Source organism: Salvia splendens, chromosome 21 (assembly GCF_004379255.2).
Source record: "Salvia splendens isolate huo1 chromosome 21, SspV2, whole genome shotgun sequence".
In the NCBI taxonomy this organism is placed as follows: Eukaryota; Viridiplantae; Streptophyta; class Magnoliopsida; order Lamiales; family Lamiaceae; genus Salvia; species Salvia splendens.
The window spans coordinates 19,370,841-19,394,893 of NC_056052.1; the positions used below are offsets into that span (position 1 = coordinate 19,370,841).

The 24,053-nt window shown below is 36.4% G+C and overlaps 1 protein-coding gene across 1 annotated transcript; it reads left to right on the top strand.

Moving 5' to 3' along the window:
- The first annotated feature begins 15,869 nt into the window (after window positions 1-15,869).
- LOC121785492 (BTB/POZ domain-containing protein At1g55760-like) lies at window positions 15,870-17,934 on the top strand. The gene is made up of 4 exons (XM_042183939.1): window positions 15,870-16,351; window positions 16,445-16,590; window positions 16,670-16,788; window positions 17,176-17,934. The coding sequence occupies exons 1-4, from the start codon at window positions 16,233-16,235 to the stop codon at window positions 17,770-17,772; spliced, it is 981 nt and encodes a 326-aa protein (XP_042039873.1). The 5' UTR covers window positions 15,870-16,232; the 3' UTR covers window positions 17,773-17,934.
- Window positions 17,935-24,053: the final 6,119 nt, after the last annotated feature.

The following is a 24,053-nucleotide window of genomic DNA, read 5'->3' on the forward strand; positions in this document are numbered from 1 at the left end:
AAAAATGTATGTGGATACACATTGGCTGCAGCTGGACTGGTTTGTTATCATCTCTTTCTGATTCCTATTAAATGTATCATATTTCGTTTGGTCCGTCCCTATTAAGTACTTAATATTCACTTTTGCTAAGTTAACTCACATTTTACTAATTTGATTTATAAATTAATATATAAAATAGATTTTCAATCCTTTTTTTTTGCATTATGTAAAATACGTATTTTTAATTTAAATTAGATCGAATTTTTAGAAAAGTGTAAAACAAGTAATTTAGTAGTAATTGCAGTGCGATAAGCCCGGATTTATGAGGAAACAAAATATAATAAAATGTGCTTGGATATGATAATTGTTATTTACATTAGTGTTATTAATAAATGGAATGTCCGGCTGTCGTCGAATCGACACTGGATTTGTTCGAATCCAATGTGGGACACGTTTAAGCTGCCAGATACGGGAATGGATCCCCTGCTGTGTACAACAGGGGTGCTGCTCCTCACACCCCCAATATTTTATATTAAAAATATATATTTTTAAAATTTAATTAAATTAATAAAAATATTGGGGGTGTGAGTAACAGCACCAGCAGGGCACCCCTACTGTGCACCCCTCCACCGCAGTGGATCCATTCCGGCCAGATACTACCAATTTATTTTAAACTTTTAAAGACTTGGAAAAAATATCTCAGAGTTATCGAATGGGCTTATACCCGCCATGGGCTATACAGTTTGGGCCTGGCCCTTGTCCAGCACAAAGCAGTTGAGATGTGCAAAAAAGTATTCCATTTATTCATGCAGTTTTTTAATTTCTCATGTATCTTTAATTCTTTTCATTAAATATTATAAAATAAAAAATAATTATATGTACAGACTGAACTATTTATAAGATTTTATATTTTTAATTATAATTGAGGTATAAGTATATATTTGTTGAATGATTTTAGAATCACATGAAATACTTCCCCCTTATACTAAAATTATGCTTTTGAGTATACTGGTTGCTTAATGGCACAACATATCTCCCACTTATACTCAAAACCACTTATATATCCAACTATAATCTTTTCAATGAACCGCCACAAAGGCGTCTTATTATAGAAAATAAAATTGAATGATCTGCCTTATAGTTCTCTAGTGTTTTTACAAAATCAAAAGTCATCTCGGTGTTCTCTTGTCGTAATGATGTAATGACTCCTATATGTTTGTATAATTGACATTAGAAAGTCACTTGGCTAAGTGTTCACTATCTTAGTGATTTATGAGGATATTACACTTATAGCATCATGATAGAGTCCGTGATTCATTATCTAACCATTCCCTTATCACTTTACTAAAATCTTTCTAATTCATACACATATAAACACAAAATACTTTGTTTCATTCAACAAATTGAGTCCAAGCATGTTATAATGCGATCTAGGGCATATCAAGGATTTATGGTAACTTGGATTATACTCCTAAGTCTTTCTCAAGTACTCTAATTTATTCATTTACCAAAGTCCAATGTCCTAAATCTCTCAAAATTTATATCTTAGCTTGCTTTGCAAAGTAGATATATTTTTTAGTACAGTCCATAGTTAAGTACTTTATGCAGAATCATACACTGTCTTATTTTTTCTCTATTCTTATTATGGCTGTTGAGAAATGTGTAATATAGATTCTCAACGGTGCATGTCCCTATACATGGCGTTGTGTTACTGTTTTTTATTTGCTTTCGTTGTTAGAACAATTGATGTAATAATTTATCACTTCTGATACTATGCTGCTGGTTATTAACTTATACTCAATTATTTCAGATTGAGATATCTCATTTATCTCTCAAACTAAAATTAAATTTATTCTATTGGATAATTGGTTCCTTCACCCCCTTTCTATTCTCTCTTCTTTAATCCTTCATTAGTCGCGTGCCCTCGAACTCTGCTATCCTTAGCAATGTGCGGTCATGACAAAAATGCAGAGATATACAATGTGATACGCCCTCGAGGTATCCCTACCCTAAAATTGTGTGCGTTCCAACCCCGTCAGAAAGAGCTAACCTCGAAATCCAAAAAATTCATGCCATCTACAACAACGTGGAGTTACAAAAGACGACTTGAGTCGTTGAATATCTATGAGGAGGAGAACAAAAACGCGTTTCTATTACGCAGAGACTTGGGAGAAGGTTCATGCCTGCAAAAGTGAACCGGCATAAGAGGATCGCACATACCAAAGAGAACGAAGAACACATCCGACGACCAATTTACCACAAACGAGGAGCATGATAGTTTGTGTGGAGTCGAGATAATTAGTTCGATTGTACAAAATATGACTAAGCACTAGATGAATGGGAAGATGCCAACTACAAGTTGTGTCTGAAAGGATATGGGCTAGATTAGATTAATATGGATTAAATAATTATAGTTGGGCTACAATTATAATTAGTCCATAAGCCCAACAATCATAAAACCCTAATGACTATTTGCCTATATATAATGGTTATTTATTCTCCATTGTGGGTGATGAGAAATAGCGTAACATTAGAGAGAAAATACGTAAAGCTCTGTAGAGAGAATTCCTAGCTTTCTTCTACGGAGCAATTGTACCCGGATAGTTCCTGCATCGGATTGGATTGCACGTGGACCTCGATAGTAGTGGATTCAACTTGCAGGATTCAATCGAAGAAGAACAACACAACAAGTAAGATTTAGTTCCGTTGTGTATTACGTGCTCAACTTGCAATATGATTATGAATCTAGATCTGTTATTCTTGTCTGCAATTTCCGCTGCGCTCATTAGATGAATACAAGAATTCCTAACAGTGGTATCAGAGCCCGGGGTTTGATTCATAATTAATTTTGTTTCCTAATTAATTTGTGGATGATTTTGGAAATCAAAATTCTGAAATTAGATTTCAAAATTCTTTCGAAAATTAGTGCAACATATGACGCAATTAATGGTAGTTGTGATGCGTAGTTCATGATGCGTTTTTAGATGCAATATATGGTAGTTTCGAAAATTTGTTTCCGCTGACGCTATTGGATTTCAACTGTACAATAGAGCAGTACAGTTAACGCAATATATGGAAGAAACAATTGATTTTGATGATGCTTATGCTCTTGTCGCTGGTTTTGACAGATGAAGGTTTTGGAAAATTGAAATTGGATTTCAACTAAAAGCTAATGTTTTTCAACCATATTTGCAATTGAACTTCGAAAATTGAAATTGGGTTCCAATTAATTTGGAATTAATATAGATCATAGAGTTAATATATTAATTAGATTAATAGATTATGACTCATCGTTATTATTTTAAATAATGATATTGTGCATGTAATATTAATTTTGAATTAATCATGTACAATTATTATAATATAGATTATTATTTGAATTCATTAATTCGATTACTGAATACTAATAACAATAAATATATTATTAATATTAATTTGGAATTAATATTAAATATGTATAATTATATTAATTTAGAATTAATATAATTACATCCACATTTAATTAGAGAATAAAATTTGATTTTATTTGTTGAGCATTATTTGATATCCTATGTGATAAGCATGCTATTTGATTTATGCTTATTTATTTAACTATAGTAGTTAGAGACCGTGTTATATTATGTCTGGGTAGGCGGCGCCCAGTATGTGTAGTCCGTCTTATACTATGTCTGGGTAGGCGGCGCCCAGTATGTGTAGTCCGTGTTATACTATGTCTGGGTAGGCGGCGCCCAGTAATTGTTTGAAATTTAATATTGGATATTATATTCACAGAACTAGTATCACACTTTTCCCCATAAAATATAAGTCTTGTTTTGAAACAAACGCATCGTCCATCATAATTGTTTGATGTTCCTAGCCTTTTCGACCACGAGTTTTACGCCAAAGTGTTTACTCTAAATCTACAAGGCCTAGGCTCATTCATAGATGCATGGTTGGCATCGTGTGATGGGGTTGACTTGCTTAAATTGTTTAGTGACGCCAAAGCGACCTAAATAGTTTATGGATGCATATTAATTGGATTAATAAACCAAGAATTGCAAAATAGTGGTTGCAATTGGCTTGGAGGCCCACCTTGTGATATTATTGTAGTGATCAGCCAAAGCAGGGGCTGCAATAATATAGACTTGGATCTTGGACCACTAAAATTTATATTTGATATAAATTCGTATTTTATGTTTGGGGGACATAATATATGTTAAAATTAGTGGGAGCTAATCAATACAATAAACCCTTGTTTGATTAGTGATGCGAATGTGATCTTTGTATGCTTTTCTAATTTGCTTTTCGTTTTATTTTCTGTTCAGATAATATGTCAAACTTATCTTATGAGTGTATGATGGAAACAAACAAATTGACTAGGTCAAATTTCACGGAGTGGCAGAGAGACTGCCCAAAACTCAAGGCACAAGGTGCAATGAGTGGGAGTTCAGCTATGTTTGTCATTGAGATAAATATGTCTATGAATAACTCACAATCCTGGGTATTGGATACCGCTTGTGGTTCACACATTTGTAATAATGTGCAAGGTTTAATTGACAGCAGGAAAGTGAGACCTGGGGAAGTAGACCTACGTGTTGGAAATGGAGCAAGGGTTGTTGCCGAACGCGTAGGAACTTATAGATTAGATCTTCCCTCAGGACATAGACTAGATTTACATAATTGTTATTTTGTTCCAGTTATTTCAAAGAATATTATTTCCATTCCGATGTTGGACATCGAAGGTTTTTCCTTCCATTTTGCAAACAGCAGATGCTCGTTTTCTAATAATGGATTGTTTTATGGAAATGCCTCTTTAGAGAATGGATTGTATATGCTTGAATGCAAACGGGACATTCTCAATGTGCAAAATAAAAGACTTAAACTAAGTAATACGAATAATGCAACTTATCTTTGGCATTGCAGACTTGGTCATATTAATGATAAAAGAATAGCAAGATTGAGAAAGTTAGACTATCTCACTTCATTTGATTTTGAATCATATGGTGCTTGTGAATTCTGTCTCAAAGGAAAGATGACTAATAAGCCACTTTCTGGGAAGGGGGTGCGTGCTAATGATGTGCTAGAGTTGATCCACACAGATGTGTGTGGACCGTTTCCAACTCAAGCAAAAGGTGGTTATTCGTACTTCATTACTTTCACTGATGATTTGACAAGGTATGGATATGTGTATCTTATGAAACACAAATCTGAGGCCTTTGAGAAATTTAAAGAGTTTAAGTGTGAAGTTGAGAAACAACTTGGGAAAAGTATCAAGACTCTCCGATCAGATCGAGGAGGGGAATACTTGAGCAGGGAATTTCTTGATTACTTGAAATCACATGGAATTCAGTCAGACTGGACACCTCCTGGTACACCACAATTGAATGGAGTATCTGAAAGGAGAAACCGAACATTATTAGATATGGTTCGATCCATGATGAGTTTAGCTAGTCTTCCTTTATTCCTATGGGGTCATGCCTTACTAACGGCTATTTACATTCTAAATAGGGTTCCTTCTAAATCAGTCGAGAAAACACCATATGAGTTATGGTGTGGCAAGAAAGCAAGTCTTAACCATATCCGGACCTGGGGTTGTCCAGCTTTTGTTAAGAAAATGATGACTGATAAATTGGAAACTAAAAGTGAGAAATGTTATTTTGTGGGATATCCTAAAGAAACTAAAGGGTACGATTTCTACTGTCCTGAAAATCACAAGGTGATAACATCAAGGAATGTGACGTTCCTTGAAGACAATTATGTCTGCAAGGAACAAGGTCAAAATACAGTAGATCTTGAAGAAATTCAAGAACCACAAGTTAACAATGAGGATGAGGTATTATCCACTGGATTGGACAATAACTCAGTGGGAGTTTTTGATAATCTATTGGGAGGGGAAATTACTCTTAGAGAGAACCTTAGAGAGACTCTCGAAGGACCACCTCAAGACAATGAGATGCATCAAAGACAAGATGATACAATAGTTGCATCACCTCTACCTCAAGAAGATCATAGTGATATTCCTGAACCTTCTCACATACAGAATGAACAGCCTGAACCAGAGCAAAACCAACTTAATAGGCCTAGGAGGATTCGTCGTGCACCTGAGAGACTGAATCTAATGGTTGAGAACCAAGATGATGAAGTTGATTTAGATGACGATGAGCCTAAGACCTATACCGAGGCGGTGTCGGACACCGATCGAGAGAAGTGGCTTGAAGCCTTGATATCTGAAATGGACTCGATGTACTTCAACTTAGTCTGGGAACTAGTTGACTTGCCAGATGGGGTTTACCCCATAGGCTGCAAATGGATCTTCAAAAAGAAGAGAGATGCAGATGGCAAAGTACAAACCTACAAGGCTAGGTTAGTGGCAAAGGGTTATAGTCAGCGCGAAGGCATTGACTATGATGAAACCTTTTCGCCCGTTGCTAAGATCAAGTCCATTCGGATATTACTTGCAATTGCTGCATACTACAACTTCGACATTTGGCAAATGGATGTCAAAACCGCATTTCTCAATGGAGAATTAGAAGGTGATGTCTATATGACACAGCCTGAAGGTTTTGTATCGAAAGAAAGGCCGAATGCAGTGTGCAAGCTAAAGAAGTCCATCTATGGACTTAAGCAAGCTTCGAGGAGTTGGAATATTTGTTTTGACAGAACAATCAAATCGTTTGGTTTTGTCAGAAGCAAAGAGGACCCATGTGTTTATAGTAAACGCGAGAATGGAAACGTTGTCTTCCTCATCATATATGTTGATGACATCTTGATTATGGGAAGCAATCGTTCCATGATGCAATCCGTGAAAGAATGGTTGTCTAGTTCCTTTATGATGAAGGATCTGGGTGATGCTTCCTACATCCTTGGAATCAAGATCTATCGAGATAGACCAAATAGGATGTTAGGATTATCACAATCCACTTACATAGATAAGTTGCTAAGGCGCTTCTCAATGGAGAATTCTAAGAAAGGTTTTCTTCGTATGGGACATGGCATTGTATTGTCGAAGAAAGATTGTCCTTCTAATGACAAAGAAAGAGACAACATGAAAAGGATCCCGTATGCTTCGGCTATAGGGTCTATTATGTATGCCATGATTTCTACTAGGCCAGATGTGGCCTATGCGCTTAGCATGACAGGCAGATTTCAGCAAAATCCCGGTGAGGAACATTGGAAAACTGTTAAGACTATTCTTAAGTACCTTAGAAGGACTAAAGAATATTTCTTAGTCTATGGTGGACAACCAGAGTTATCAGTTATTGGGTACACTGATGCTAGTTTCCAAACAGACCATGACGACTATAAGTCTCAGTCTGGATATGTTTTTGTCCTCAATGGTGGAGCAGTGAGTTGGAATAGTTCCAAACAAGGTACAACTGCCGATTCCACCACCGAAGCCGAGTATATTGCTGCATCTGAAGCTGCCAAAGAAGCTGTTGCTTTGTTAGAGTTCGTTAAAGAACTGGGTGTCATTCCGAGTGCCAATAGTGCAATACCTTTGTATTGTGACAACACTGGTGCTGTTGCGCAAGCAAAAGAACCCAGAGCTACGAACAGGAACAAGCATGTTCCCAGAAGATATCATCTGATCAGAGAAATAATTGAAAGAGGCGACATAAAATTAGAAAGAGTACCCACTGATGATAATTTGGCTGATCCTTTCACCAAACCGTTATGTATAGCAAAACACAACAAGCACTTTGAGAGCTTAGGTGTTAAGCATCTTGGTAGATGGCTTTGAATCAGTGGGAGTTACAGTTTTATATGTCTTAGAAACATTTTGTGTTGAGACAATATTACTTGATCACATTATATGAAAATTTCATTTTCTATGGGTTTTGTGCACTTATTGGAATAATTGTGTTAAATGTTTGATTTTATTCTAAATATTTGTTCCCTTGAATTATGACTGTCGTTAATGGTGTGAGACATTAATGATATTGTATAATTCTAAAATAGCCCTAACCAATGATCATCAAGAATGGGATATTGATGATATGTTATAGGTTAGCATGAGGTTTGCATCACATTCTTCGAGAATGTAGTTGTTCTCACAACTATGAGATATTAGATACTCGTGATGGACACATGGTATACTTTGGAGAGTATTGGTATACCCTACTCTTAAACTGTTTTGTTAGGTGTCTACAGTTTATTAGTGCATGAAGTATGTAATAGTCCTTGGATCTGAGGTCATTACACATTTTGTTTGTTGAGTGGTGTGCTTTGATCTTGTCCAATGCTTTGCCTCCCAAAGGAGGATTGAGACACGGACTTGTGTTGGGTACATCATAAGATAAATGGAAATGGTAGTTGAGCCAAGAATGAGATTCATTCCTCGATTAGAATTTCGAGAGAACACTCAAATTCTCTATATTACTTGACCATTAAGTCATTGGCCAATGCAAAGATATATTCAATTAAAGTAATTGAATATGATCGAATGGGTCATTTAATAAAGATGAGATAAAGTGATTGAGCTATTTGGATGACACATGACAAATCTTAGGCTCAATCGGGTGGTTCGTGAATGAAAGGATATTACTATAAACTTTGTGTAAAGGCTTGTTTACCGAATTCACGTAAACGTCCGTCATATATCGAGCTACGCTGCCAACGCAGTCTAGGAGTTTTGTGCAGACTTCGATTAGATCGTCGTCGATAATGGGGGCCTAAAGGGTCACACTATATGTGTATTTTGATCCGCTCAAGGGTACAAAGTTGGAACTGCGTATTATATCTAATGCTAGTCCAAGTGGGAGATTGAAAGGATATGGGCTAGATTAGATTAATATGGATTAAATAATTATAGTTGGGCTACAATTATAATTAGTCCATAAGCCCAACAATCATAAAACCCTAATGACTATTTGCCTATATATAATGGTTATTTATTCTCCATTGTGGGTGATGAGAAATAGCGTAACATTAGAGAGAAAACACGTAAAGCTCTGTAGAGAGAATTCCTAGCTTTCTTCTACGGAGCAATTGTACCGGGATAGTTCCTGCATCGGATTGGATTGCACGTGGACCTCGATAGTAGTGGATTCAACTTGCAGGATTCAATCGAAGAAGAACAACACAACAAGTAAGATTTAGTTCCGTTGTGTATTACGTGCTCAACTTGCAATATGATTATGAATCTAGATCTGTTATTCTTGTCAGCAATTTCCGCTGCGCTCATTAGATGAATACAAGAATTCCTAACAGTGTCAACATAGGAAATAAAGAAAATGACGATGGAAATGAGCAAAACAAACAAGAAGACTGAATAATGGAATTTGTATCACAGTTCCTTATGCAAAGACATGTCTTGCAAGGAAGGATGAGGAAGCAAATGAAATATACCGCCGATTTTAAATGATTTCAGTGAGAAATTGAAAATCGTTTAAGTTAATTTTTTTAAATATAGTATTAATTTTATTTAATTTATGTATTTATAAAAAATTTAATGAATTTCGTATTTTTTATTATATACTACAAACTAATGAATTTAGACAGAATACATATAATTAAAAATTACTCATAAAATAAGAAAAATGAAGTGAAATACTTCATATTTATCATTAATATAATTGTGGATGCTTTAATATGTTGTCAAGTCAAAGTCAAGACGTTAATTCACTTTACATGATAAATTCTAATCCACATTTTTTAAAATTATTAATCCAAATTTCAATTGCCAAGCGTCCTTGTAAATGGCGAAGTACCATTTCATTTTCTTAAGCTAATGCTTATCTTTCAATCAAATCGTCTTTTTGAGTTGCTATCATTGAATAATTCGACCTCAAATTAATGTTAGAATTAATGAAAATATAATTGATTAACAAATATAAGTGTTCTATGTTAGATAATATCCTTACCTAAAATTGAATCTTCAAAACCACGTGTAGCAACATTATAAGTACATGCAGTTATATTGACCTTAATAATTTCACAATGCAATGACTATTTATGGATTAGGGATGCAAAACGATCTAATTTATTTAAACAATGCTCCGAAGTCTTTTGGTTCAACCACGTGTAGTCCCGTCTGTAGATAGCATTGTCTTCGAATAATTTAAAGATTTCCATAATCTAGACAAAGCCAAATCTAATAATCGACTATATAAATTACAATTATAGTTTTATATAGAGAGTGAGTGATTATTGTATCGCCTTCTTATTCTGATTGCATGATTTCACTTCTCTAAATATATAAAATCATTGAATTGACTTTGTGGATTGTAATTAATATTCAACTAATTTCTAGAGTATGGACGGTGAACCTTTTATTTTTAGTTTGTTTTAAATTATTTTAAACATTTTTAGTCTGTTTTAGTTTATTTTATACGGAGTTCATTTGATGACCATTTTACTTCATTCTTTTTAAAATAGAGTAAAACGATCTAATAATACACTATTTGTTGGTTCGATAGTACAACACTAGGAATTAGTTTTGGATATATTACAACCCTAGACTTTGTAGTAGTAGTAGTATTTAATATACTAAATATAAAAGTATGCTCACTTTTCCTCCTTGGCTACCAACTTTGACGCACCTAAGGTCGTCATAATATTTAATTATACGGTATAGAAACATCATGGTTTTCAGAAGACATTGGTTTCGAACGGAGAACGCATATTTTCGATTGCTATCTGGAATGATTTGTTGAGACTCAGTGGTAGTACTTGATGCACTATTTTTTAGTACTACAATTACTTGCAAGTATACAAAGCAGAAATAGTATAGCTAAAGGTCAGTACTGGGATATCGAACACACGGAAAATAATTGCAACAGAACAGAAAATAAATAAAGCAAACAGAACAAATAATTAATTAACTAGACAGAAAATAAATAAAGCAAACAGAACAAAGCAATTAAATAAACAGAGTAAATCAGGCAAAGAAAGGAATTCCATGGATAGAGCTTTCACAATTATGGTTTACAGAAAAATACAGTTATGATAACCTATCACATTTCATGCTTAACTAGAACAAATCACATAAGTATTGCCCATGCAGCACAAAGTAGGTTACACACTAAGGTCGACAATCTTATATTAGCAACTCCAAAAAACTCGATTAGACTCTCAAGTTGTCCTCACTCTCAATTAAAAGTACCGTTTTAAGGAAATTAATTGTAGTGTTAGTTAAGTCCTTCTAACATGCAAATCCTCTCTCGGTTACTTTGCAAGCCAAATTATCATCATAGAATGTGTCACTCAAACATAAAGCATTATCCACTACTTAGAATAAAGCAAGTATGAACAAAACGGATACCAAAAACTTGAATTATATAAACCAATAAAAGTTACTAACACATCCCTAGAATTCTTATAGTTTAGCTACTCATAGACAAATAACAAAAACTACAAATCAAAGTACAACACATAAAGAAAAACAAACAACACCCAAGGATGAATTGTTGTGCAATGTTTAGTCTTCTCTTGTCTTGCTCTAATATTCTCCAAAAATGGTGGATGATGAATGAAGGAATTTTATGTGTAGATAAAAAGATAGAGGAATTATGGTTGGTAAACATAGGGAGGAGCTTTGGAGGCTCCCCAATTATAGAGGCAATGAACGATTAATATTGTGAGTTAGGTTATGAGGTATTTATAGGTTTGAAAAAGTTTGGAGAAGGTAAAAGATTTGGCTTCACAAGTTAATATTTTCATAAGTTAAAGGAAAAGATTTGGCTTCAAGTTGACTGCATTGCGCGACGTTCGTAGAATGACCATAACTTTCTCCACATAATTTCGATTGAGATTCTTTAGATACCTACGTGAAGCTCTTTCGAAGACGAAGAGAATGGTGTACAGTAGGCCCTGATTGCACATTAAAACCCAGGCAAAATGGGATTGAACTAAGGCTGTTGTGTGCGAACATGCCCAGCGGGCGGCTGGAAATGTTCTGACCTCTCGGGACAAGTTTCAAGGCCCGCTGGTTAGGGTCGAGCGGACCGTTGAAATGTGCTTCTTCTCCAGTTTCCAGATTTCGACCTTTTTACTGTCCTTTTTGGGATCTATTTTGCACGCATCTCACAAAACCTGTCCAAATACCAAAATAGATAAAATATGCAAATAATGGACATGTAATGCAACATTGATACTCAAAACAGACCAAATAATGGCCTTAAAACAATGCAAAATCTGAGCGTATCAGTACTAAACTATACTTCACAACAACTTATCAACCCCAATCGAACGACTAGACTGAGGTTTGAAAATATTACTCACGCTCCTTTACGACAATCCGTCTGACCAAATGTCCATATCTCCCTTTCGGGCACTATATGGTCGTGATTCATGGGCTTGGTCTTGAGACAACCGTGGGATTCAATGTCACCGTGCATGGTCAAGATTCTCATGGAGCACACGAGTCTCCTCGCTGAGTTGCGCCACAATCTGAGTCAAGCACAACAACGCTTGAGTGACACCGTCAACTGTCACTACCACGACATGTAGTTTTCCGTAGGTGACCTTGTGTGGCTGAAGTTAGAACCCTGCAGACAACACTCCTCCGCATGGCCTTAATCGGAAAAATTAGCTTGACGGTTTATTGACCCTTCTGGATTCTCGAGAAAATAAGACATGTAACCAAGCCTGGAGTTACTTGAGGGGAGCAGAATACACAACGTGTTTCATGTGGGGCTACTCCGCCTGGTCGTCCCAGGAGATCCCTCACACATGTTGAAGTCGTTATCATTAGCCTTAAGTGACTGCTGGACAATTGCCACACTCGTGGCCATATTAGATCGGCGGGTCATTTTGCAAAAAGATCACCAATCCAGATGGACGTGAGGAAGACACTAGGCTTGAGCCTAGCGAGCCCAGCTCACCTCGCCCCATCCCTACAAGGTAGCGCTTACAAACACAACGCCGAGATCATTTCCAAGATTATGTTAGTCGTTGAAACATTATTATTTCTGTATTTTAATTTTTATTTAATGTAAAAGTTGAACGCAATTATTAATTTCATATTCCAATTTTCTTTGTTGGTTATTGTTTCCATAATGCAAAAATAACTACTCCCCCGTCCCTCTGTAGCTGAGTCGTATTCCTTTTTGGGTTGTCCCAGTATAGCTGAGTCATTTCCTTTTTTATGGCAAAAGTTACTTTACTCTCTCGTATTTTACTCTATCTTCATCTCTCTACTTTTTTCCTTTTTTCTTTATTCTCCTTTTACTTAATTCATTTAAAACAATTTTTCTTAAATCCCGTGCCGAAAAGAAATGTCTCTACTACGGAGGGACCGAGGGAGTAGTTATTATAAATAAGAGATTGTATAAATTAAGTAAAAATTGTAGTATTTAATTAATATATTAGAGTAAATTAAGTGTTTATTTATTAACTATTCTCTCATTACATTTAAAATATTAATTTAATTTCATTAAAAAATCGATCCTAAATTTACAACTTAAAATGAAAAGTACGAGTATCATGAGATGGAGGGAGTAATATAATACTTCCTCTGTTCCCTTATAGTTGAGGCGAAACTTTTTTGGCACGGAGATTAAGAAATGGATGTTGAGTGTGTTAAATAAATAGATAAAAAAGTAGAACGAATAAAGTAGAAAATGAATAAAGTAGAGTGAATAAGTAGAAAGTGAATAAAGTAGAGTGAATAAAGTACTCCCTGCGTCCCATATTAGATGTCAGACTTTCCTTTTTAGTTTGTCCCACAAAAGATGTCACATGTCCATTTTTTAGAAAAAGTTCTCGCTCACATTAATATAAATATATTATTTCCTCTCTCCTAACACACAAAACATCTCCTAAAATTCCGTGCCATTTTTCAACTATGCCATTTATTATGGGATGGAGGGAGTAAGAGAGAGTAAAGTAAAAAAGATAAAAAAGTTATGAAAATTACTCAACTATAAGGGAACTTTTCAAAATAGAAAAATGACTCACTATGAGGGTAACGGAAGGATTATCTCATTCATAATTGTCTCTCAAAAGTGATGTTCTCTCAAATACCCAACTAGGGTTTCGCAAAACCCTAGAATCTGCTCTAGCCGTCGTGCACAACCCCTCCGCGCTCCGTCTTCTCCAGCGATCACCAAATTCTGTCATATTCCAGTAACTATCTATTTTATTTAGTTAGTTTCATATTAAAACTCTTGATAGTGATCAAATAATACTAAAATCGATTGCTTCAAGCATTTGGACAGTGTGGAAAAGGATTCTGTCTGGGCTGGCCCACCAAAGAGATACCTTTCTTGTCAAGTTGCCTAAATGGCTTAGATACTCAACCAATCCAGAAAGCAATAATTATAAAGATTCCAACCACAGCGCTTTCTACAGTTGATACATCTTGACATAAAAAGAACTTGATATAGATCTCATAATCTATTAGCACTGTGACCACTTGTTTTATAATTATGATTTTCTAGTCCTTCAAGTCTCCGATACAAATATTACAATTTATTTTAATTAATCTGGTGTTTCTTATTCTATTTACACTGCATACTGTATATGTCACAAGTGCTCCAATGTGTGGGTTACCAACCAAAAAATAGCAACAATTAAAGGAGTAATTTATGCTTGCTTCATGGATTCAATTATTTGAAAAGTTGACAAATAGATGGCTGAGTAGGACTAAGATTGTGGAACAATCATTCCATTTTACTTTTAAAAACACAAAAAACTGAAATATAGCAAAATTCTAATATAAGTGATCAATATAACAAAAATTACTATAACGTTAATGAGCAATTAAATTATTTAATTGAGTCAGAAGTGAGGTTTAACTGCTTTATCATGTTTTGGACTAAAATAAACCAATTTGTAAAGTTGAAGATCATAACCTATCAAACATATTGGCCAAAATCGTGAAATAATTATTTGTTTAGAACTAATGTGAATTGTAGTCTTTGCTTTAGGATAGATACCTTGATACATACATTACCAGAGAGCAATTAGTTACATGGACATGAAAGGTAGGCGTATAAGGCCATCCAGTCTCAATACCGTCTCATTCCGTAACTATTTATGGGTTCCACTGCACTTTTTACCACATCTCTTAACTAAGAGACAGCACATGCAACCATTCATCTGTTAACCATCTCATTCCTTAACTATTCATTCAATTTCATTTTTTTATTACCAACAAATTCAATTAATATTTCATTGAAATATTAAATTAATACTAATAATTCATAAAATCATTAAAAACCACGAAAATTACAATATTCGAAAATACGAAAAATACAACATCCGAAAATACGAAAAATTTGGAAGAAGAATAATGTTTTGAGATGAAGAATGTAGAGTGTTTGAGTGAGAATAGAGTTTTTTTATGGTGGATAATTTGTGGGAATGATTTGATATTTATAGAAGTGATTGGGGCTTAAAAAAATAGAAAAAATATTAAAATATTGGAAAAACGGCTATAAACGGCTAGTATTTTTGGGAGATTTTTTATTTTTTTATTTTTGATTTTTTAGAATTTTTTTAAAAAAAACTTTTTTTTCAACGGATATAAACGACGCCCACTCGCCGGCCGGCGAGGGGGCGTCACGGCCGCACGGGAGCTTGGCACTTGGCGAGCCAGCTCGCCAACATGCTCTCGGCGGAGGGATACGGGACGAGACGGAGTGGCCGCATTGCTGGCTCGATGCTATCTCGGCGAGACAGCATCGAGCTGCCGCTGCGGATGCTCTAAGGAAAACTAATGCAATTAGGAACAATTTTTCTATTGATTTATTATGAGAATGTTTTTGGCATAGCTTGAAAGTTGATTGGAAATAAAAACAAAAAGTGAGATAAGTTGATCTTCAAGGCCATCAAAAGAACCTAGAAGAAAAGGAATGAATTAACCCTGCAATATTATTAATTAATTTGCATTATAAAATAATCTGAAAAGTTTATTATACAAATAAATGAAAAATTGAAGTAGGAGTAGAGATCTAGTGAGAGAAACAAGTCATTCTTTGCTTGGAAGGATGAACGAAACAAAGAATGAAGTGTAAAATTAAGGAAAAACCTTTCACAAAAGTATACTCTCATCGTTAATAAATAAATAACCCATCGAAGTGCTGTTTTAAGCAAACAAATCTACTCAAATCCAATCTCTCTCTCTCTCTACTAAAAAAATCACTCTGGCGGGAGACTTCACAAAATAACAGAGTCTTGTGGGAAAACAGAGAGAGAGTTTGTGTTGAATTCGAGAAGAAAATATATGAAGAAGAGAGAGAATCGGCAATCTGGGAAAGCACGGAGATCAGTTTCTGGAAGGGATCTTCGATTGTTTCCATGAGATCACAGCCGCTCTCGCTTTCTCTAGGATGAGTGACTCTGCTTACAGAGTTGAAACGACGTCGCGTCTCGCCCAATGGCGGATCGAAAATCTGGCTTCCTGCACTTACCGAAAATCCGATCCTTTCAAGATCGGAATCTGGAATTGGTATCACTCTCTCTCCTTCTAAAAACTTTTTTGTTTCGATTCATAATACTTTGAAAAACCGATCCAATTTCTGGTAATTCCACAAAATTGAAGGCATATGTCGATTGAGAAGAGCCGGAGCTTGATGGTGAAGTTGTATCCGGAGATATCGAATGTGAGCAGAGAGAATCCTCCGATTGCATCATTCATAATCAGAGCGATTTCCTCTGTTGGAGATCGCAAGTGTTTGCTTCATCCAGGCAAGCTCCGCTCCCCAACGCCATCGAAATACAAACTCCCCTGCAATTCACACTTGTTCATGGTTTATTTTACTTGCAGAGGTTACTGATAAGCAGCTCAAGACCAACGATGACTTCGTCTGGTCTATCGAGGTTCCCTTCACCGGAAAATTCATCATCGACGTTGAGTTTCTCGACCTCAAAACTGCATCTCCACACGTAAGATGTTCTTCATTATTAGGACAAATATTTTTTAAAGAGAAATTTTTCATATACTTCAGCATATCAAAATTTTGGTATATTTGGATCTTATTGTATGTTGATATCAATATCAACCTTAAAAACAGTATATGCAGTACACTGTAAATACCAAATATATTTAAATTTGTCCCTCTCCGTATAAATTTCTGCCTCCGCCTCTATATTTATGATATTATATAATGGTATAACGGTATTGCAGCATACAGTACCAAAAATTTCGGTATACTAAATGTTAGTGGTACGATAACGGTATTGAAATTGGTCATACCGTTATCGAACAGTTTACGTTATACGGACCAACCAACCCCTAGGTGTGTTATGAACTCTGATTCTTGAATTCAACAGGGAAGTGAGCCTTGCTCCATTTGGGGTGAAGGAGCATCTATGTTGACAGGAACGGCTCTCACATCGCTGGGTCGGATGCTATCCGAGAGTATCCACACGGACATTGTGATCAACGCCTCAGACGGAAGCATCTCAGCGCATCGCGCAGTGCTGGCCTCAAGGTCTCCCGTGTTCCGCAGCATGTTCTCACATGATCTGAGGGAGAAGGGGCTCTCATCCGTCGACATATCGGACATGTCAATCGAGGCCTCCACAGCCCTCCTCAACTACATCTACGGGAGCATAAGGAACGACGAGTTCATGACCCACAGGCTGCCTCTTCTTCGAGCAGCTGACAAGTACGACATATCGGATCTGAAAGAGGCCTGCCACCAGAGCCTGCTCGAGGACATTGACACAACCAACGTTCTCGAGAGGTTCCAGAACGCCTCGCTTTACCAGCTCACGCAGCTGAAGAGCAGCTGCATGAGGTATCTGGTAAAGTTTGGGAAGATATTTGAGATTAGAGATGATTTCAATGTGTTTCTGCAGTGTGCAGATAGAGAATTGATTGGTGAAGTATTGCAAGAAATACTTGGGGCGTGGAAGGGATTCTGAGATTGAAATCATATGCAGTTTCTACATTAGGTATATTCTTTCAAGAAAGATTCATGATTGTTTCTTTATATGTATGTGACATAGGTGTGGTGTGTATAGTTTGATGAACTACAACTATGGTGTAAATTGTGATCAGAAATAGACAAGATTTGTTTTATGAAATCCATGTGATCATTGTTTCTAGAGAAACAAGTTTAAAATGTGAGGATTTACGCTTCAATTTAAAATGGATGGCAAAAAACAACAAACCATTAGACAATAATTATACCCAGAAATATTGGGAGGAAAAAGTGAACCGCACTGTGTAATGAGATTTTTCTAGGTTTATAATTAATTATCATTCTAATTAGGATATGACGTTTATTTAAGAAAAAATATTTTGAAAAATTGGGATGGTATATTGTTTAGATAAAAAATATCTAAAGAATAATGAATGGATCTTTTTAAATAAATTCATTTTATTATATCAAATATAAAAAGTGGTATAGATAAAACAAGAATATTTTGCACGGATTTTTAGAAATAAGAGTATAAAAATTAAGAGATTTATGACTGTGCTTTGCCACTATGTTCTAACCACATTCTTATGGTGTTTTTAATTCAAGATATTTATATGGGGAAAAAAAAGTTGCCATTTTTTCAGGCCTTTAGTTAAATGGGCTTTTGAATTATGAGCACCAAGGGCCCAGAAATTGTTCCCTTGATCCAAAGCGTCTCTGTTACGTTACTTCCATCCTATCCCACAATAGAGGTCCTATTTAGCTATGACATGAATTTTAACAAATATAAAAAAAGTGAGTTGAACAAGTTAGTGGAATACGAGTCTCACTTATATGTTAGTTTTATAATAAAATGAGAGTGGAATAAGTTGGTGGAATATGAAGTCTATTTATCATTTATGGCAAAAGTGAAATAAGACTTTTATTGTGGGACGGACCGAAATAGTAAAATATGACTTTTATTGTGGGACAGAGGGAGTAATAACTTTTTATTTTTTTACTTTTTATTTTATTTTATTGATTTTTTATGTTAGAGGGTTCACCTAACATTAGTTATAATGCACAATTTATTTTAACTTTTTCTATTTTACGTAAGAAGTTATATACTGAGTTTTGTATGAGATTATATAGGTCTTGGTGTTCTTTTAAAAGAAACTCCATTCGCTGATCAATAATTGTTCTATTTGTTATTTTTTTCGTCCATAATAAATGTATCATTTGCTTTGTTTGCTATTTTTGGTAACAGAATCAATATTCAATTAACTTTATTTTCATTTATATTTTACTATAAAATACTCCCTCCGTCCCGCACTACTCGCACCTTTCCTTTTGGGCACGGAGATTAAGGAATGAGTGATAGACAAAGTCAACAATTACGGCTGTAGGTATAAATTGTTACTAAAAATGGAAATAGTGCAAATAACTTGGGACGTCCAGAAAGAAAATAAGTGCAAGTAGTGCGGGACGGATGGAGTATAAAAATATGACTTCCATTATCTTTTTTCATTCATTTTGTATTACATTTTTTTTTAACTTATGTCAAGTTAAATTGAACTATTATTCACTAACGAAAGTGAGTATTAAAATTGAAGATTATTCGAAAGCAAAAGTTGTTGAACCATTCACTTAGCCTTTTTCTCTGAACTGACACCACACATCTACAACTTGTTAATAAAATAAAGAATTTTGGAAATATAAAAACTTTATTTCACTGAGACTTTTTTGACTCAGATTCATGCTCAGGTCATTCAATTGAGCTACAATGATCAATCCTTTCACTAAAGACTAGTAGTACAATATTAATCTACAAAGGGCAAATATATCCTTAAAAAGTATTCTGAAAATATCAAATCTTTCTAAACTCTAAAGATCATCAAATGTGGCGTTTCCCAATTCGTAAATAAAAAACAGACAACAATTTATAATTTTATACTACTTCCACAGAAGTAATAAGTATCCATTTTACAAAAAATATGTATTTTCTTCTAGAGAAAAGTCATGGCCCCCTGTACCTCAAATTAATTAATCTCTCTGTTCCACAAAGATTGTCTCACTTTGATCGGGCACGAGTTTTAAGAAATATAATAAAAAAAGTTAGTTGAAAAGTTAGTAGGATGCGAGTCCTACTTTTATATATTAATTTTATAATAAAATATGAGTAAGAATGAGTTAGTGGAATACAGGGTCGGAGAGAGCACGTAGGAGTATATTTGTCTTCAATATATAAGTACTGAAAAACATAAATAAAAACCTAAGACGAGTAAGAGAAATTACGTATTTATGTGTAAGGTGGAAGTTAACTTAAAGATGAAACAAGCATATGTCGGAGAGCTTGGTGCCCAAAAAGCATCCACCAAATTCCCACCTAAAAAACTGTAAAAACAAAAAAATGAAATGTCACTGTCGCCTCAACCTCGATTAATAATATTTCCTTAACAGAAACAATGCGTGGAGTAACCGCTTTGAAGAACGTGAGAGAGAGATTCTGTCTCTTTCATACTATATCACAAAACCACTCCTCTCTTGCTGTTGCTGTTGTTCTGACTCCTCAATCACTCAACAACACTTCATCTCTCTCATCACTAATTATGTATATAAACTAGATTCGATATTCATATATTATTTGAAGTTTGATTGCATCAAGATGTGTTGTGGGACGAGAATTTGCTGTTTGTGCATGTGCGTCATATTGGTGGTGATCGCCATCGGTCTGCTCTTCGGATTCGGAGTTTTCAAGCATGGATTTCACAAGTTTAAGGACACGATAAGTGTCTGCGATCCCTCCGCCGCCTGCGGCCGCCCGTTCATCGGTTTTGCTCCGCCGCCGTATTAGTACTACATTTCTTCTCTTGGATTTCATCTTTTTTTAGTTTCTTGAGTATCTTGAATTTTCAAGTGGCAATTGTAGTCATGAATGTTATTTTGAGTTCATTCAATTCAAAATTGTTTGTATTTGAAGTTTAAAGGGAGGGCTGATTACTAAAAAAAAGCGGTAACAAAAGTTAATGGATCAGGAGCAATAATAATAATAATAATAATAATAATAATAATAATAATAATAATAATAATAATAATAATAATAATAATAATAATAATAATAATAATAATAATAAAAATAAATGGAAGCAATCACCATGAAGAATTTTGGAATTGACTTAAAAACTGCTAGCCAAAAAATATCATTGCAAATTGAATCCAACGTGGCATGCCAAAGTATCCAAACCAATGTCATCTTGGATTGGTAATGTCTAACTATACGAAACCAGATCATTTCACTAATAGCATCCACAATGGTGAGGAGATCGGGCGGACGATCGGGCAAAATCGTCCTCGAGCGTCCTCGTCCGACCATTGCAGACGCCCAATGCATCGGGTGCCCGAGTGGGATGATCGAAATATCGGGCGTCTGGGTCGGTCTCCCGACTCGTCGGGTGATGCATCGGGCGCCCATTGCAGGGGCATGCCCGAGCCCGATCTCGACGTGTTTTCAATTTTAATTTTTTTTCTTTAAAACATTATAAATACTCCATCCTCATTCACCTTTCACACACTTTCACACAATACTCCCTACTCTACTCTCTTTCTCTTCTCTTTTCTCATTTTCACACTTTCAAGAATGGATCCGAGTCAATTCCCAAACCCGCATAGTGTCGATGACGATATGCCAATGTTTGGCGGAGGCGGCGCCCGTTGGACCGGCCACGAAGACTACCGGGTCGAGACTCCTGGATCTGTAGGGCCCACTTTCGTTTCTGACTCTGAGTTCGATCTATTCTTCAACACCGACGCCTACCGGGTTGAGGACATGGAGCCGAGTTGTGGGGAACCTCCTGCTCCTGAGCCGCCGAGGAGGAAGAAGAAAATGGTGCGGAAGGAAAAGGCGCCAGCCGTCCTAGTCCCACTCCCATCCAACGATCCCGACGACGATTACGTCGTGGGGCGTACTGACTACACCCCAGAGGAGTACATGAAGGTGGCTCAGTGTTGGGTCGATATATCGGAGGATTCGATAAACTCCAACAACCAGACTTCGGGCAGGACGTGGGATCGCATTGGGGCCAGATACAACTCGGTGAAGCCGAGTTGGGCGTACAAGCGGAGCAAGGATCAACTCCGCAAGTGTTGGGATCGGATTAAGGTCTATATCAACAACTTCAAGGATAGTTACACGAAGTTCAGGGACGAAAGGGCCAGCGGTGAGAGCATGTAGGATGTCATCCAGAAGTTGATGGCCACATACCAGTCGAAGTACGGGCAGTTCAAGTTCTACAACATTTAGCTGATCTTGAAGGACAAGTCAAAGTTCGACGGAGGGATACCGACCACATCCTCAGTTGCGAAGCGGACGAAGAACACCTCCACTGGCGGTTACACAAGCAGCGACCCATCGCCTTTGGTTGTGGATCTCAACGCTGAGCCGGAAGTGAGTTCCGACACGCCTACATCTACTTTTAGACGTCCCATTGGCAACAAGACTGCCAAAGCCCATGCCAAAGGGAAGGCCCCCGCGTCTGGATCAGCTCCCCCGCAGGCTGCGCCTCCTCCGTCTACTCAGCTCGTGGCCTCAGCGCTCCAGGAGTTCGGTGGTTTCCGCGAGGTGTCCGAGTATATGTTTATACTTTACGCACAAAACAACCTTCATACGGAATCCGGTCCGGAAAAACAACGGAGGCTTGAGAAGATGATCAAGAATACGAGCAAGAAGTTAGATTTAGATGACTAGTTAGGTTTTTACTATTAATTTAGTAATGTAGTTTTTTTTAAGTAATTTTGTAATTTAGTTTAGCAATGTAGTTTTTTTTAGTTAAGTGTGATGTAGTTTTTTTTTAATTAAGTAATGTAGTTGTTTTTTAAAATTTGTGGTGTTTAATATAATATATTTTGATATTTTTGCAATTAAAAGCAAAAATAAAAATAATAATATTAAAAATTAAATGCAAATTGAGTTTAATTGATATGGCGAACATTAGGACGAAACCATTGTAGAAAGAAGGGGCTGACTATGAAATGCTGATGTGGCAACCACTACGGCGCTCACTAGGGCATCCATTGTGGATGCTCTAAATGCTTTAATAAAAATTTAAATTGCATACATAAAATCCATCTAATTAATCATATTTTGATGCATTTACTTATCATTTCAACACTAATTTTGTCATGTCATATCGAGATCATTTAAAATTGTTACTACTAAACATTCCACATGGGATTACATGATTTTGCGAGAATACTCGGAAAATTGGGATACTCACTAGAAATTTATAGTACTAGTAGTATGTTTTTTCACCACAAATGATGGTAAAGACATGAACGTCAATCATGAAGGTACGTCTTTTCAGTGGTACAAACCCTTTAGATCTTCTACGAAAACTTGATACTCATATATAAATATAGTACTATAAAGGTTAAGGCCACCCGCGTAACGTGATACTCATATATAAATATAGTACTATAAAGGTTATAAGGCCATCTGCAACGCGTTATGCGGGTGGCTCGTGTCCCGTTACACCGTGACGGAACCGGGGCGGGACACATTGCAGCATCTCGTCCCGTCCCCAGCCCGCCGGATCGCCCGTCTCGCCGTGACCAATCGCGTGACGTCTCGCCACGTGCCGAGGCGACGTGGTGAGCTCCCAGGCGATGCGTGACGCCTATTCGCCTGCCCGCGAGTGGGATTCGTCACGCTGACGCAATAATTCATTTTAAAAAAAAAATTGAAATAAAAAAAAATTAATTGTGAAAACGGTAATGTTACCGTTTTTTATAGCCGTTTCCATTTTTTTACTCTATAAATACTCATAATTCATCCTCATTTCACACACAACTACACATCTATTCTTCCCAAACCATCTACATTTCCTCTCCAATTTTCATTTCAAATCATCTCTCTTTTATTCTTCCCCCAAATTTAATCGATCTCATGGATCCATATGAGCAAATGCGTCAAATAATGGAAGAATCACTTGAAGAAGATCGACGCCGGGAAGCGGAGGAAGCCGCGCCGCCCCAAAGACGCTCCCGGACTTACATCCATCGTAACCGGGAGGAAGCCGCCGCAAGGTTAGTCCGCGACTACTTCTGCGATAATCCGGTGTGGGGAGATACCTACTTCCGTCGCCGTTTCCGCATGCGGCGATCGCTATTTCTCCACATCACAAATACATTGGCGGGCCGGGAAGAGTTCTTCCAAGAAAGGTTCGACGCCGTCGGCCGTCCCAGCCACACGACGCTGCAGAAATGTACTGCAGCAATCCGTCAGCTTGCGACTGGACAAAGGGCGGA